Source organism: Netta rufina (assembly GCF_964035555.1).
Source record: "Netta rufina genome assembly, chromosome: 1".
Lineage (NCBI taxonomy): Eukaryota > Metazoa > Chordata > Aves > Anseriformes > Anatidae > Netta > Netta rufina.
In genome coordinates this window covers 204911835-204929200 of record NC_140123.1, presented here as the reverse complement: position 1 = coordinate 204929200, position 17366 = coordinate 204911835, and the positions used below count along the sequence as shown (strand labels likewise).

General features: G+C 45.1%; 1 protein-coding gene across 1 annotated transcript in view; it reads right to left on the bottom strand.

Moving 5' to 3' along the window:
- Window positions 1-17366, bottom strand: part of EXOC4 (exocyst complex component 4) — a 367902-nt gene that overhangs the window by 23831 nt on the left and 326705 nt on the right. The window contains exons 15-17 of the mRNA XM_084306374.1: window positions 5358-5499; window positions 2538-2716; window positions 483-642 (exon numbers count right to left, since the gene is read on the bottom strand). Coding sequence (XP_084162500.1) covers window positions 483-642; window positions 2538-2716; window positions 5358-5499 — 481 coding nt within the window. The remainder of the gene's footprint in view (window positions 1-482; window positions 643-2537; window positions 2717-5357; window positions 5500-17366) is intronic.

Genomic DNA, 17366 nt, shown 5'->3' with positions numbered 1-17366 from the left:
TTGAGAGCAACAGAACTTGAAGGGAGACAACAGCTGGCACCCCTGAGGTTCGCACACAGTACTGCAAGTGGCTAAAAATTTAAGCCTTTGACAAACCAAAGTATTACTCACCTGGGCACGAATCAAGACCCTGGATCAAACCAGCTTAAATTCCACGTAGGACTTGTACCTAGAAACTCGTCCTTGCCTGGGTTTAGGTCTTAAGAGAACCACACCAACGGGAAGCCCCAAGCACAGACACTTTGGTGGGACCTCCACTGTGAGCTGATGGTGAACTCCCACGTTGCTCTGAACACATCTCAATTGAATCTCCCACCCAATGAGGAGGAAAGTAAATATTTCAATTAACATTTCTGCACCCCCAACTTCATTGTATTCATCCAGCTGCACACACAGTGAGTGATGAAACCTTTGGAAGGAGCTGCCACCCTGCACAAGGGCATCAAAATAGTAATGAAGACAAAATAGGGTCCCTAGCTCACCTTGCAAAGTCCAGGTCAGCCTCACGGGACATGGTGATGTTGGTCAGGTTTTGCTGCAGGATGAAGATGTTCCTGCACATTTTCTTGATGCCAGACTCACTGATGCGCTTAAAATAGTGGGCGCCGTTGATCAGAATGCAGGAGATGAGGTGGCCCAAACCTGCGAGGGGGAAGAAAAAAATCAAACAATAAAGTCACAGGAGGAAGATATTTATTAACAGTAATTTACTACAAAACCCATGAGTGAGTGCTGTTAAGGGGTGCATGTGAACTGGAACAGGAGATCTGCCAGACTGTATCCGGAAACTGCCTTCACCTTCCCTGTGAATTTTAGTAGGACTTCCCTCAAGGTTTCCTTTGATAGCAAAAATATATTTAAAAAAAAACAACAAAAAAGCATATAATAATAGTAAAAAACCTCAAAGTTGCATTATCATAGCCATTGATATTTACAGGATGCTGCCAGATTTATCATCAGGCTTTGCAAAATGTCCCTTTCAGTCCCTCTCAGTCCCATCAATGGACCACTATTTGCTCCTACAAAATATTAATATTTTAATCTATTACCAAGGAGTGGTATTTCTTCACGGTACACTCTCTGCAAGAGCAGAAGTGAGCTGCATTTCAATGCACTCGATGTGCAGCCTCCCTCTGATCAGTCCTGAACAGTTTCTTGAGTCTGAATGATGTCTCCATCTCCCCTCTGCTGCTAAAGGACAGAGCTTGGCTGCTACGAGTCAAAGTCAGCCCCAGAATGATGTACCCACCGCTCATGTTGCACTACAAACCCCCCAAAAAACCCAGCCCAATTTACTCAGTAGAGAGGTTAGCACGAGAGTAGACATTGATAAAAAGACCTGATTAAAAAAAGCACCATCAGGAGCCTCACAGGTTTGTGGGGGGCATTCAGAGATACTGAGAGCCTCTTTTAGGACCAGTGGTGGCCAGAAGAAGGCTAACCAGGCTTGCAAAGCCTTGATCCCTGCTGAAATACCATTCTGTGCAGCGGGTGCATCTCCAGTGCCCCCTCTCTCCTGACTCTGTCAGCCACCACGTAGAAGGACGCGCACCCCGGCACGCAGGCAAGACAACCGTGCGTCAGCGCCACAAATAAATACAGGGGAGATGAACCAAGACGTGATTTATATTCTCCAAGGTAATCACGACAGATGAGACATCCGAAGAGCTAATGTTCTCGAAATTTAATTTTAGTAATGGAATAGCTACACTTTGGGTAGGAACTGTGCCATAATAGCACTGCGCTTGTAATATATGCACGTACCCTACGGCTTCCCAAGCACAAAATGTCCTGCACGTACATCACCTTACTGCCTTCCTGCTCCGCGTGGGCCCACTGCTCGAATCCGGTCAGATACACTCAGAAATGCTATGGGAGCAACAAGATTTGACTGTCCTGTGTTTGCATGTTTGCACTTACCAATTTGCTGTAGATGTGTGAGAGACAAAGTTGTGTTTTTGCAGGAGAAGGTGTTTTTGCAGTGGGAAATTCCACTGACCTTGCACATTCAAAAGTGATTGTGCAGAGACAACAAGGGCATGGCAGTGGGGAGTATGTTAAGCAGGTAAGGGGAAGGTCCCACTGTCCCAAGATAAGGAGGATAGCTAAGAAAAATAGGACGAGCAGAACGAAATCAGTAAAAACAAAAAATCATGGTCAAGAGAGAAGGAGAAAAAAGGAAGAGGAGAAATTAAGGGTTGGTCAAAAAAATAGTACATATATGGTGTAGTAATAGGCATCGAGTAGTTTGTGAACCTGTAGTACCCAGCCAACGAGGAATCAGGCGTCGGGTAATAGGGAATATAGGGTTATGATCTACTTTTGCTGGGCTCACAGGATGCCTGCCACTGCAATCACAAAAAAACAGAGCTTCACAGAAGACCCTGTCTGAGAAAATTATTGAGGTTTTTCTCACAGATGGCAACAATACCAGACATGTCTTACCCCCCAAAGGAATACTTCAGAGCTTTGCGGTGATAATGAAACATCTTTTCATATGAACCAAACTCTTAGAAGCTCGTTGGCAAATGTCTGACCTTCGAAAATGTACTGGAACTTGTGCTGCTGGAGGCTGGCGCTCATGGCCTCCTCGATAGCACTGATGTCCTTGTTGAGCCGGACAACCAGGGGGTCGTAGTCCATGCTCTCCACGTTGGCCACGATGGCATAGTTCCCTTGTTTAGCCAGTGGGATCAGGTAGTGGAAGCAATGAACTCTGCAAGACAGAAAAAAGAAATGTTACACTGCAACAAGCTCGCCATTAAGATATCGGCGGGTGTTAAAAATAATTAACTATTTTTTATTTTCATGCATTGGCCAGCCCCCAAGCAATATCTGATAAGCAGTATTGCCACAACATTTCCAGAGGGGTTGAGGCTGCCGAGGACAGTTGTTCCTTTTGTTTCTCCCTCCAAATACCAGCACGTTTGTGCCGACCTTGATGTGGCTTTGCCATTAGGTCTTCTGAAAGCATTGCTGATTACACTGCGCAAAAACTTTATATATTAGATGTTGTGGGAATACAGAGGGGCTACTGAGAGTAGTTAAGATCTCTTGAAAATAAATCTTTTATTTTGGGAATAATGAAAAAAACTAACAACAACAAAACCCAAGCACGTTGCTTGATCATGACACTGTATTAAATGCACCTTAGGCAAAGTGTTATCTTACAATTTTCCTTCCAAAGTTCAAGCAGATAAAAAATAGTAGTTCTAAGAAATGAGTGGTTATGTCTGCATTAAGTGCATCCTCCTCTTGACTTGTCATCGTCCTATCTCGAGAGGTGAATACAAAGGACCCTTTATTAACAGATCTGACCTACACCATCAAAGTAAAATGCCAAGTGCCTTTTCACCAGGTTCTCCAGCCTCGCATGTGCTGGTTCAGCAGCACTTTAATATTGATGCCTAAATGACAACTTCTTACAGGCTTTGTAAGCCCTAAGAGCAGTTAAAATTGGAAAAAAAGAGTGAGCCAGGGGACATTAACTGATAATTAGCAGGCCAAGACCGTGCCTATTCCCAAACTTCTAACACTACTGCAACTATTTTCTTTCCTATTTCCCTGCCAAGGTGGCCTGGAGACAACGTGCTGTAGTGGGTTTACGTGCCCTGACACCATCTCTTCCATCAGGATCAGCACACCGAGGCATAAAATTCACACCAGGCTGGCTCAAACAGCTGTGGTGGTATGTTCTGGCTTTCATGTCCCCATCCTCTTGGAAAATGTCCTTGTGTAATGCCATATAGCTTTGGTTTTTATGTGAAAACAGTGTAATAGATTAAATAATCTAAAATTCCACGGTTGTTTGTAACAAAACAAATGGTAAATGATCTGAACATGCTAATAGGTTTCATTTAAGGAAGCAGATACGAAATTAAGGAGCAGGTTCTCGGTGACCACTGTCCTCAGGGCATGCCCAGCTGGCAGTAGAGGAGCAGAAACCAACCCCAGGCTGGTGCCAACCAGCATCTGGCAAAGCTGGGAACGAACGGGGGTCCTACGGGAGGAGAAAGACAAGGGGATACGTGCAGATGAGTGTGGATGAACACATGCTGTGCTCTGCACCTTGCAAGTGGCACGGATCTGGGGAGCTGGCGTGGGAATGCAGAGAAATCTGCTCTGAGCAGCCACCAGAGGGACTGGGATTTTGCTCTGTTGCTGCAGGGGGTTGCGAATGGGGTGTGATGAATGCAGGGGAGCTTCCACCCTGCTGGGGATCCTCCTGGGTGCAGCATCTCTCCTCACTCCTTGCCACCTGTTGCAAGGATTTACATGCTACGGTGTATTTACAGCATCAAATTTAGGATGCTGGTAGAAGCACTGGAGGAGGATGGCAGAGGTCGACTCCAACATCCCAGCAAGAATTGTCCTGACTTCTACTTGCACTTATTTTGCTTCACCCACCTGTGAGGGAACTCCACAGAGGACTGCGGCCAGAAACCCATTCCACGAGCCCAGGTTGGCTGTGTTACCTTGCACCACATCGCAGCTGGAAAGCTGCTCCATTTCCATACTTTAACACTCTTTTCCTCAAATCCTTCAAGCCCCAGCTCATTTGTGATGCCTGCAACCAAGTGGCCAGCAGGTGATGGATGGCAGGGTGAAGGGCTGCTGACAATAACTAATGCGGATTTTTTTAAAGCTCCTTCACGAGAGCTCTGCCAGCGTACAGGAGGACGCAATTATGGCTCAGGATATGTCAAAGCAGAACAAACCAACGGCCCATCGAGTCTCATTGCCTGTCTCTGACACCCGCTTACATTTGATGCTTCAGAGGAAGGGAAGCAATGAAAACACACCTGGCCAACGCGACGCACAAGGGACAAATGTCGTCCCAGCCCCGCAGTGGACAGCTGGCAGCTTGAAGAAAGGGTTTTGCTGCTTTTGATCTTCGCATGTGTAGTCAGAGACATCATAAAACTATCCAGCCCTTTAGAAAATCCAGCTGGTGCTTGCCTCCTCTTCCCCAGTTTCTGTTACTGTTTGAAAAAGGAGCAAGAAAAGCTCCTATCTGCAAGCCAAAGCGCAAGGGCTGATAAATATGCAGACACCTGTTAGATTTTAAAAGCACTGTGCAATTATCTAAGGACAAAGACTCTGAAAACCCATTTTTCCTAGTTTTTGACACAAGATGCAGACCCCTCTATGAAATTCCAGTTTCAGTATCCTGCCTTTGTCCCTCATTTGGCCATCCATGGTGATGGGACCTGGCATTTCTGGGCACGCCTCTGATTTCTTCAATGCTATAGCAGGCAAATATACCTGTCTCAGGTGCCATAACGTGTTCCCTGGGCACAATCCTAACCTGTAGCCCTTGCTAGCTCACTCACAATCCCCGAATTCAGGGCTTTTACCTGACTTCCAAATGCAGCACCAGCAGGCAGCGGTCAGCCATCTCTTGGAAAGACCTGGCCAGCTCGCTCAGGGTTTGCAGGATCTGTTCGGATGCAGGGAGGTGCTCCATACTGGTGTGGCTGTCCTGGCCAGGAGACATGGCTAGCAAGAGAAGACAGGATTAATTTGTGACATATTTCATCAATACCACTCGGCTTTAGCAGCTACAGCGTCTCAACTGCTTCCATCCTAAGCGCGCCCGCTCTCGTACACCTTTGGCTGAGCAATGAAGTCTGTAATTTGGGAGCGTGAGAAGCAACAAACTGCTTCTGCAATTGATTAAACTCCAAAATGAATCTGAGGGGTTTAATCAACCACCAGAATACATTTGCTTGGAAGATATTGCTCTGTGATGAGTATTTCTGCACTTGCAAAATCCAGGAACATTTATCTTACTTTGCATGGGGTGAGGAAAAAGCTGTTCTGGAGCCAAAGCACGGCACCGAAAGCACAGATGGTCCTTTTTGGTCACCTCAGACTTCCCCAGGAGAATTTCAAGTAAACCTTTGTTTGACCCATCCCTCCACAAGCATCTGGGAGCCTTCTTTGTTCTTGTGAATAAAACACAACTCTTAATGCAGTGAAGCAAACAGCAGGCAACAGATATGAGTTGCTCTTGGAGCTGTCTCCAAAGTTGACACCTGAAGAACGGTGCTGTTCCTGCACACCAGACAACTGGAAAAAAACCCTCTTTATTCAGCACGTGCCACATTTACAAAAGTCCTAGAAAGCGGAGCCATTTCATCATTTACTTCTTGCCACCCTACTGTGAGCCAGGAGACAAGTGGTATTTCTGCTGTGTGGGCAGCAAAGAAGAGAAGAGGAGCTTGGCCATGGGATTGTTGTCCTGCAAATACCACCCCCAACAATGGCCTAACCAGGTCTAACTTCTGCAGATACATCCATATCCCTCCCACTGAGACCTCTTTAAATCACAGTTATCATAAATTCTACCCTAATTACAGGAAAAATATCTCAAACATCTGAGTTCAAATCCTCATTTAAGTAACACTTCAGAAATTACTTCTTGCATAGGGTGATTAGTGATGTTTGAAATTAAGCAGACCTGCCTAGGCACCTTCCAGCTGAATTAAACAGTGTGATGACAAGGGATGTCCTGGGTCACCACGTCTGACCCCACAAGCGCTGTGTCCCATGGCCTTGAATAGAAACTTGTGTGCCATATGGAAGTCAGTCAAGTCTCTACCTTCCTTGCTTCCTTTGGTGGCTCCTGGAAAACCTCTGGCAGTGAAGCTGGAGGCTAGGAACTAAATTCCAGCCTAAATGTACTCACTGATGTTATATATTTGGTTCTTCATATGCCAGCATTAGTCTTTGCCTTGTGGAGTTTGCCATCGCTGGCATTTAGCTTCTGCTATGCTACCATGCTAAACTCCTGCAGAGGTGGGCAAAGCAGCCTGATTTATCTTCTGAGAAAGGCTTTCCAACCCCTCTTCACCCAAAAGCAATTCTCTACACCCTTTCCAGTCTCAATTATATATTCTTGAGCAAAAATGACCACCGCTGCGTGCTGTGTTCGAGCTCTTACTACTGCCACAATGGGACTAGAGCTTTCCCATCTCCCTCGGAAATACTTTTTTTTTTTGGCTTTGGTATCTGTTTTTTTTCATTGCTTTACATTATCAGCTCATATTTATTCTGTGATCGACCTGAATAACGGAGGTACTTGCTGGCAGTGAGAAATTTCTTGTTTTCCCTCTCCTTGCACTGCTGTTGGGTACATGACAAACACTCAGCCAGCCACCAACGCAACTCGGCGCAGGAAGGATTTGTACCTCACCAAGGAACTGTTGACAACAAACTCTCATTGTGATGGAGACTGATTAAATAAATGTCACTTGGCTCTGTTTGTATAGCCAAAGACCTGCTTTGAAAGGGGAACCTACGCGGAGCTTTGGATTCGCTCCTAAAATTAAACACCCCTTCAGATCTAGCCTGAAAAGCAAAACCAAGACAAAGAGATAAAAAGTCCCAATCTCTTTTGTGTGAAGCAGGTTGAAATAGAGGTAAACATATAAGACGGACAAGTCCAATTGGAGTACAAGTGCCTAATTGTGCATCTAGTTTTACTGTGAATTACAACAGGGAAAACCCTGCCTGGACAAAGCTGAGTACAACACAACTCCGGGAAGCTGCCTCCTTCAGCAACTCCTCCAATCGCAGCAATATTCATGAAGTTTCATCCTAACAAAGAGGCAGCAATGGGCAAAGAAATTCAGAGCTTGGCAAATACGGCGGAAAATAATTAATTGGCCTGGAGTGTTAAAGAGAAATAATCCGTTCACTGTAAGGATTCCTCCCCGGCCCCGGCACACTCCGACACTTCTCCAAGCATCGTTCTGCTCGGTGAGAAAACAAAACAAAATCAAATTATCGGTGGGTTAAATGAGTTATTTACACAACCTCTACTTCCAGATAACGGCGTTGGGAGATGACTTGGGGGAGGCGCTTTGGAAGCGCTGTTTGCCCAGCTGCCACCCACCCTTCAAGCCCCCCAGTGACATTGGTTTCCCTGGGGGTGGCAGGACTTTGGGATCAAGCAGCATCAGGTCTAAGTGTCCTTATCTGGTCACAGCAGAAGGCAGGAAACCTTCCCTATATTCTGGTGGGGGACAAAATCATTTTTAGTGTAAAAAACTAAATTTTGACAGGTTTCTAGGGGTCTTGCTCCTGGAGCTGGACTTGCTGTTACGCCGCAGGAACGCTCCCGCAGTGCTTCCCTGCAAGCGATGGAGATGGATGGACCCATCAACCGAAATGCAGGAGTCAGCTAATTTCTGCACGGGAGAGATAGACACACATTTTTTTTCTGCTCTCCAGAATTCATTTACAGCAATTTAAGTGAAGCCGTAATTATATTTGTCAGCGGAGTTAAGAGGAGGAGGGAGACGGGGATGATCTGTGCCTTGCGTAAAGCCAGAGCACTCCTGGCTTTGTTTTTATGGGTGTTCAGTGCCCCCACTGAAGGAGGAAGATCGAGTGCTGGCTTGGGGCATCTGTCTCCATTTCTCCCTTGCAATATGAGAGCACTGAAGTGTACCTTTGCTTTTTTTGGATTAAAAGACTTTCCGAGCCCACCACTTGTCCTTTCTCCTTCTTTGCACATCCCAGAAGGATCGTCCCACTGCTGTGCTAGCCAAGGAGAAAATCCCATTTCTTTAAGTTTCACTCAGGAAACACGAACCCAGAGAAGGAGTTGTAGCTGCATAAGATAATCAGAGCCTAAAATATTACAGGATATTGAATAAAAATGTAATTTGGAATTGGTTTTGGAGGCGGCCAGTTCTTTGGGCAGACACGATTGAAGGGTGACCCTGCACTGATGGACCTCCAACCCACCAGAATGCCTCTGGACCCAAAGAGCCGAAGGAGGTATCTCCAGCTGAAATGCTGGAGAAGCAGCACCATAATAAAACAAAACAAAATTCTCAGCCATCTATTTCTTCTTCCCTTTCTTAAGTACCTTGGCCCATTTAGACCATGTCAACCACGAGCCCTCCAAGCCAAGAAAATACCCAGCGGTTGGGTAAGCAGCAGCCAACAACTGGCTCCACAGCCCCTCATCATTTTGCAGCCCAAACAGATGAATTTCAGTTGTCTTACGTCGGCTTCCCGTGCTGCTGGATAATAATTACGGTTTTGCCTGGGATTTCTTTTGCTTGCTGTAAGCCCGGCCAAGATACCTCACTCCAAGGAGAAGGCGCATTTCATTCCGGCAAACCTGAGAAAAATAAACTTAACGCAGTAGTTGTCGCCCATGATTTCAATCATTTTGCAATTCGATGCGATGCCGGTGCCTCTTGACAGCTCGTGCCTTGTAAATCGATGGATGTAAATTCCCAGACCTCGGGAATATTAAACAAAACCTGCCGCGGCGCCCATAAACAAACCTCTGTAACCAATCAAGGTCTACAATAGCACGTCCTGCCCGCTCCCTGCTCGAGCGGAGCGACTGCTAACAGATTTGAATGATTTAATAGCACAAGAAGAAAAATCAATCTAAGGTTACAGGCTCTGCTTCGGCTCCGGTGCAGCCCGAACCCGGGAAATAAACCTGCAACGTGCTCACGCTTTCCATACAGCGCTGTACGTGTTTGCTTAACGGGGAAAGGGGAAAGGCTCACGGAGAAATTTTACAGCTCTGTTGGGAGAAAAACTCGTATTTGGAAAAGAGACGCGGTCTGAAACCTTCGCTGTGTCCCACAGGTAACATTAGGGAGCAGCTCACACCTATTTAAACTTTAATTCTTGCTCCCTTCCTCCCTGCAAGAGGAAACCCCCAAATAATCATTAATAAACGGATGCGAAAGGAAATTGGGATGGATCAAGTGCTGAACCATGCCTTTGGAGACTCGGGGTTAATTCCCATCTCTGCTGGAGATTTTTCTGGGGATCTGGGCTTGCCCTCTCCATGCTTTAGTTCTCAGTGGATGAAACCTGGGGTTTCCTCCTCTGTCTTTATCCATCACTGCCTTGCAAACTGACTCCAAGCTCTCCGTGTCTCTTGTCTTCACAGCTTTCAGCACCACGAGGTGACACTGTCACAGGGAGACAAATCAGCCATTGTAAGAGATTTTCCGTGTATTTAAAAGAAAAAGCACTCAATAAAGTTAGGAGGAATTAGATTTGTGTATTACACATACAAATGTATTATATATACATTTTTTTTAAGGAGATAAGAGTGTGGCAGCACAGCGTGCACACTAGGTGCAACACCAAGGACTTATTTCAGCAAGATTTCTGAAGGCAGACATATTCCAGGAGACTTCTGTCCCTTGAAGCCAAAGGACAGGAGGAAAACTAACACTTTTTCTAATGGGTCACCATCAAAAAATCACCTCTCTTCCTATTAAGCCATGCTCTGCTGATGGAGGCTAGGGTTGGGTACCGGAAAGCTGCTGCCGTGGTGGTGCTGATGAGGAAGGGCTTCAAGGGGCAGCAGGAACATCACTGAGATGCCTCCAGCCCCAAAATATGGGATGGAAACAGCACTGGGGCATCGCCTCGGCACAGCGCTACAGAGACGGGAGCTGGGAGATAAATCAGGACTTGCTGGAGATGAAAAATCCTAAATAACTACAGAGAGCCAGACAAAGCAAATCAACTCAAATGATTTTCTCTCCGTGGGAAAAACTACCAGGACCCTGCTCTCGAGCCGCTTTTCTTTTTGTGGTTACACATCTTTCCTCCCACTTTGATCTCTTATTGCTCTTGAGATGCCGCCTCGATCTAATTTAGAGTCTAAGCTCTCCGAGGAGCAGGGGCCTTCTCTTTTTATCCTGTTGCAAAGCGCTCTGCACACCTGTGGTGCTCGAGAAATAATGAACAACAACAACTATATGCAACCCATATGGCCACTTGGACCGGCTTCTGGCTGCAAGAGTATTATTTGAAGCTCTAAGGCAGAGATCACTCACTGCCTGCCTTTAACTGGCTCTGTTTGGGGAGCTCAGAGCTGCAACTCTGCAGAAAAGCAGTGGAATGAGCCACAAAATCTGGAACTGGATTTTGTTTTTTTTCCGCGTTTCAAGAGATTTATTTCACAGCTGCAGGGATTTGGGAACCAAAGCTAGATGCTGTTTTGCCATCCTTCCCCTTCCTTTTTAGAGGTGTGTCTGAACCTTTGGGACTCCTAGATGTGGCTATTTCAAATATTTTTGCAGCTACTGCAAAGATCTTTTACCTAGATCTCTCTCTTTCTAGATTTTAAATAGGGAGGAAAATCAAGACGAGCAATGACATCTCCCAAGACTTCCACGTACCTGGCACCTATGAATTTTTGATGTCAGCTGTCTTCTTCACACAGACTCTGAACCAAAAGGGATTCCCTAGCTTGTCCTGGCAAGGATTTGGCTCTGCACATCAGCGTGCTGACCTTCCCTTCCATGAGGTTGGGTAAGGTTAATTCTTGTCACCAAGCGCAGCCGAGCGGCTTACAGATGAAAGCAGGAGCCAACGAGCAGAGGTGAGGGCACTCAGCACCCACCTAAGTCATTCAGAGTCTTCCATTCACTGGGTGCAACCCACTTTGTGAAATAAAGCGAGCAACCCGGACCTGGGCAGAGCTCTGAGATCTGGAGATCATCTCCCACGTGCAGGTGGGCTGGGGATGCAGCCGACCGTACCGATCAATAAGGGAAGAAACAGGGATTCTTGCTAAAATAAAGCAAATACCAAGAAAGGACAGACTTTAACAGGTGAGGACCTTTCAAACAAGAGATACGGGGCTGGAATTTTCTCAGTACTCGGCACTGCTCTGGCTCACCTTTTACAGGGATCATCGGCAAAACCACTCATCGATGCCGAAGGGGCAACGTTATGTCAACGCTTAAAGGCTAAGCAGAGGTAAAGACCAAGCAAGCTCAAGGAGAGCTTCCCACTGACATAAATCATACTAATGTGACATGCTATGATCACTTCAGAGTCCCGTTCCTACTAATGAACCTGGTTCATCAGCAGAGGTAATTGGGATCACATCAGAAGATCCTTAAGGCAGGGATTTCCCTTTCCGAATCTCCTTGAGGTTCTGATGAGAACAGAGTGTGCCAAACTTGAGAAAAGCAAGACAAACCTGAAGGGTGGTCTCGAGAACATCCTTCCATGTCTCTCTGCCCACTCCATGTTAAAAATTGAAGTGCAGGAGAGGGACAATGTAACCGTGCTGGAAAAAAAGCATCGCGACCTCATTTGCGATGAGTGGTGATAAGCAGGCTGGGCTGCAGCCCCCATCAGTTCAGTAAACACTAATGATGAGGAGAGCACAGACTGTCACCAGTGATAAAGAACAGGCTAAACACTCTATTAGTTTTTCATTTTGTGAATTAATGTTTTTTATGGCGTGTGTACACTCGCTAGTTAATGAATTGTCTCGTTAGAGCTGCCTGCAGAGCTCCTCGTCTGCCTCTGCTGGCAGGCATAAATTTCGCAAGGAAATTACCACTTTTAAAAAGGCAATAACTCCTCTAAAAGTGGTTTGTTTTCCATTGGTTTCTGCAAATATGCAGCCTCGAGAAAGGGTTTGTAAGGGAAAGAAAAAAAAGAGCTGGAGGGGCAGGACAAAAAAAGTGGTGGGACGGTCTAGCTCCATCTAGCTCCATCATACCAGAGCTGGCTGGAAGGTTGGGTTGGTTGTTGAACACTTTCCTTTAAATACTCTTCATTCGAGTCTGGAAAAGGCTTGGGAAAAAAGAAAACCAACAAAAAAAGAGATGCTCGGTTCATTTAAAAAGTCAAAAGGGAGCAGGCTTTTTATTATTATTATTATTTTTTTTTTTTTCCCTAAAGGAAGCAAAATCGTGCAGATGCAGCTATGAGCAGGAGAGCTATCTCAGCTGAAGACTGAATAAATCCCGATCTCTTTGAACAGGCCAGGGTTTGTTGCTCCAGTGCTCCTCAGCTAAGACAACTCTTCTGTGTTAAATTTTCTTGCTTTCAGTAATTTATAACATAACTTTCTCCTTTTCTACCCCATAGAAATATTTTTAGGGCTTGATTCTTTTATCAAAGAAGAAACCTGATTTAGAAAGCTTAGGGAGAAAACCCACATTAATCTGCTTTTGAGTTATGGACAGCATTTTTTTGCCTTTTCAGAGTTTTGCACCCTTTTCCGTCCTTGGCTAGCCAAAACCAGCCACGTGCTTTGCCTCGTTTTCATTAAACCAGAGCAAAACCACAGCTCCACTGACATCAGCTTCTATTAATGAGGCTAAAAATTCATCCCCAAATTAATTTCTTTTCCTACTTCAGCGAGAGCTTTGTTACTGGGCTTCAGTGGGGAGAGAAGACCTTTTAAGAATTGTCCACATTTATGAGTTGAGGGGTAAAAATGAGTGGAAGGAAACCAAAAAGCTCCAGGCCAGCTGCTTTGCAAGAGGCACCGCATCCTTAGAGCTGGTGGAGATGATTTCAGCTCAGCCATTAATAACAAATGCTTCCCAGCACTCGGAACACACATAATGTACATATCATCAAATTAACGACGTTTCGATGGTATCTGACTCGGAGCATGTCGGCTCGGCCGTTAACTCACTGGCAGGCATCGGGCAGGAACGCTGGGCGTTTATGAAAGCTGCAGCAAAAAATCTGCGTGAAGATGTGAAGCAAAGCAGAGAGGACCAGCAGGCTTTTACGAGCTGCCTTCATGTTCAATTCTCCCCCCACACCTGCTAGGATGTGTCCTAAACTGAAATGTTTAATTTCGTTGACAGCTGAAAGAATAAGGAGACAGACAGGCGTTGGCCACTTGGGTTAATATTAAAAAAAAAACAAACAAAAACCAACAGCAAAGAGATGTCAACCTGCTCATAAGGCTTCCTCAGAGCTAGAAAAGAAAAAAAGAATCAGTGATTGGTGTTAGGATGCTTGTAAAGCAGCATAATTATGCCTTGACATAAAAACTGAGAGATCAAAATGTTTTGTTAGGGGACTGGTCAGCTTGGCCAGGAGAGGCACTGATGCTGCAAACCATCTCAGATGTCCAAAAGCAAATAGAAGAAGCAACCTAACTTTTTCCTTTTTTTTTCCCTCCCTGATACCATGCTGTATCTTGCCAATAAATGCCCTGAAAATTTTAGCATCATTGCAGAGTTTCTGTGGGTAGAAGGTATCCTGAGAGGGATGAATTTCTAAAAGGACCTTAAACCTCTCAGTGTTGGACGCACTGGAAGAGTGAGAAACAGAAGTGCTGATGGTCTGATGGCAAAACTACTCTTCTTTGGAAGAAGTGGGGACAAGGTAAGGCAAACGTCAGGAAAATAAATATGGTTAGATAGATACCTTAAGGATCTTCTCTCTTTTTTTTTTTTTTTTAAGTGTTGACAATTGTAGATGGAAGTGTTTTGAGGACTGTTTTTTAATAAACTGATTTGCAAAGTAGGAAGAGGAGTAGCAAGGAGCTCTGTGCTGGAAGACAGAAGGGAGTGAATGCAGCTTTTCCAGGAGACCATAGAGGAAGGTGGGGATCTGAATATCCAGGAACCATGACGGGCTTTCAAACATAAGGACAGACCTCACGGGAAAGACGAGGGGCACGAAGAGGGCATCACATCAGCAGGAATATCGTTTCCATCTTGCATCAGCTGTAGCAGCCTCACAGCTTGACTTCTCCTCTGTTCCTGGTTATTGGAGAGCCATTTTCTCCAAGTCCCACATTAATATAGATGCAGGTTAGATGAGAACTATCCTCCAGCCCACGCGTTGTGCAAAGTGACTCAGTGGTGATGTCAATGGTTGACCACACTCCTGTCGCCTCGTTCTGGAAAGGATTTTGCCCCTTCTACCCTAGAGGATGCTGCCACAACTAACACCCCAGGGAGAAGCAGGTGGATTTACTGCCATTAATCTTTGCCACCAGTGAGTCATTCTCTTCAGAAGAGATAAACACATCCTAATGCGTGATCCAAGCGGTGTGGACAGCAGGCTCTTTGGAGTTATTTCCACAAAAACCTTGATTTCCTGGTATTACTCATGAGGGATCCTCATTTTAAAAGGGGTTTGAAAGCACTGCTAATTAGGTCACTTATTTACATGACAATCCCCTGCGTTTAAGGCCGGTGGGTGGGAGGAAAGAAAGCAGGAACAAGAGTAATTAGCGTAATCATGACGGTAAGCTAAGTGCTGACCTCAAGGCCCCAAGATCAATACTGGGACTGCATCCCGGTGGTGTGCCTATTGTCTGAGATAAAGAACCATAAATGCTGAGCATCCAGGTCAGAAAAACAACGTCTCATTTTCTAACCATTAAATATTTGATGTAAAGCACCGAGGCTGGGGAAAGGAGTAACCACTAATCCATAAGAGCAGCTTCACTGCAGACATTCAAGGGAACAAGGGCAGTGAAAGGCATTGGGAGATCACTTGGACACGAAAGCAAGACGTCTCAGGTGGCTGATGGCTGTGTGGTTTTATTCCCTGCTATCCAGCAAAGCAGACCTATATTTCAGCCATGAAATTTTATAGCCAAAATCATAAAATAAACCAGAACTATCTCTTAACACCTCAGGCCTTACCAAAACAACCACTGTGCCTTCATGAGGATACTGGTTCCAGGCTGGTTTGGAAAGGTAGCCTTAACCACTTTGCTGTCCTCAACCAAGTGGTTTTGGCCCTCCAGAAGCCAACTTGGATAAGATGGTACCAGCTGGATCCTTGTCCCCTGCTGGAATTGCTCTGCTCAGCTCTTTTTCTGCTTCAGGTGGTGGTAAGAGACCAACAGGCATAACTTGGCGTTTGGATCCAAGACAACTTTGCTGAATTGGCACATGGAGGGGAAAAAAAAAAACAATTTTGCTATGTTAAGTCAATCCACTGAAGGATTTAAGTCAATCCCGAGGCTCTTTGAGAGAAAACACATCTTTTAGCAGTGCTGATGGCTCTTGGGGTCACTAACAAGAGGCTCATATATGTTGTATTTCAGGGTATTGCCAGATGCATAAAATTACCTCATTGAATGTATTCTTAAAGTCCTCTGCTCTCTGGCACTGGTTCCTCCATTAGGTTCTTAACTTTCAGTGGAGAGTAACTAGATAGCATCTCGTATCTACTCAACCTAAGGTCTAAATATTATCTAGGAGTTTCTGACCTGTATGTAGCAACTTCCCAGAAGTTTAAGTAAATTTGTAGCTCCTCCTAAAGCTAAAAATGGTGAGTAATCTGGTGATCATAGATGGTTTGGTGTAAAACTGACAGATTTACATTCTACTGTGCTTGAAGAAGGCCAAGTTCTCCTGTCCTTGCTCAAGGGGAGTCCCACCTGGGGAAACCCGGGGCTCAAGGACAGTGTTTCATTTCTAAATACCAGCCCCAAGCACACCGTGTACAACAGTGGGATTTGTAGTAGTAAGGAGATACCGTTGGTCATCTCTGCAATATCCAAGAGATGTCAGCACAGGACCACGATGAGCCATGGGATTGACAAGAAGGAGATGTGTGGATCTGAGCCACGGTGATGTAGATGAGATGGCCAAGAAGACCTTCTCCTATCAGCTGCCTCTGGTTCTCCCCTGAACTTCCTAGACCCAAATGAAAACATCTTACACCAATCTGAACCAGCTGTTCCCAGACAATATTAACACACGCTACCCAGAAGAGGGACTTAACATCTTGAAATTATTTCAGGATAAGCCACATTTGTGTAACATGTGGCCAGCTCATGATACGGAAAGAATGAACTTGCGATTTGGAAAACAAATCCTAGACACAAAACGAGTTAACCTGATCAAACAGGTTGAAGGGCAGAGATGGGAAGGGACCACCCCAGGACACTGGCATCTCCCTTAAGACAACGTGTGCGCAGCTATGAGATAGGAAAGACCCCACGGATGACTGTTTTATGATGGTTCAGACCAAGTGAGAATGGGATTTGGTCCCATTTTTAGCATTTTCAGAACAGCACTAATTGCTCAGGTAGTGGAAGAGAGAAAAAAAACAGTATTGGAAAATGAGACTGCTTAAGAAGCTAAATTGGAAAGCTGTCATTTAGACTAAGTTATATTGAAGCAACTGGAATTCATCAAATGATACAAGCATGCAAGACTTATCTTTTCAAGTTAATGGCAGATGTTTTACATTTGGAAGGAATTTGGAGCGTTTTCTGCTTTGGAAAGAAATGCAGTTTTGCTAAAATAATAATGCAACAGCATTCACTTAGCCGGTGTGAGGTCAGGCACGTGTTGATCACCTTTAAGCTGGCTTTTAAATAAGGTTCTCTATTAATAGATCTCTACAAAAAAAAAAAAAAAGTTCTCCATGAGCAATCAATACAGCAAGATGTGTTACAACCTCAATGACAGAAAAAAATAAGCTCCAACGGGAGAGAAATATAGGCACATTTAAGAGCTGAATTCAGTTCATTAGAAACACCAGGGTTAAACACAAAGCCCCGTCTGAGTTCACCACCGCAGTGTGGCCTGACTATGAAATGAAAGGCATCAATTTTACCACTGCGTCGG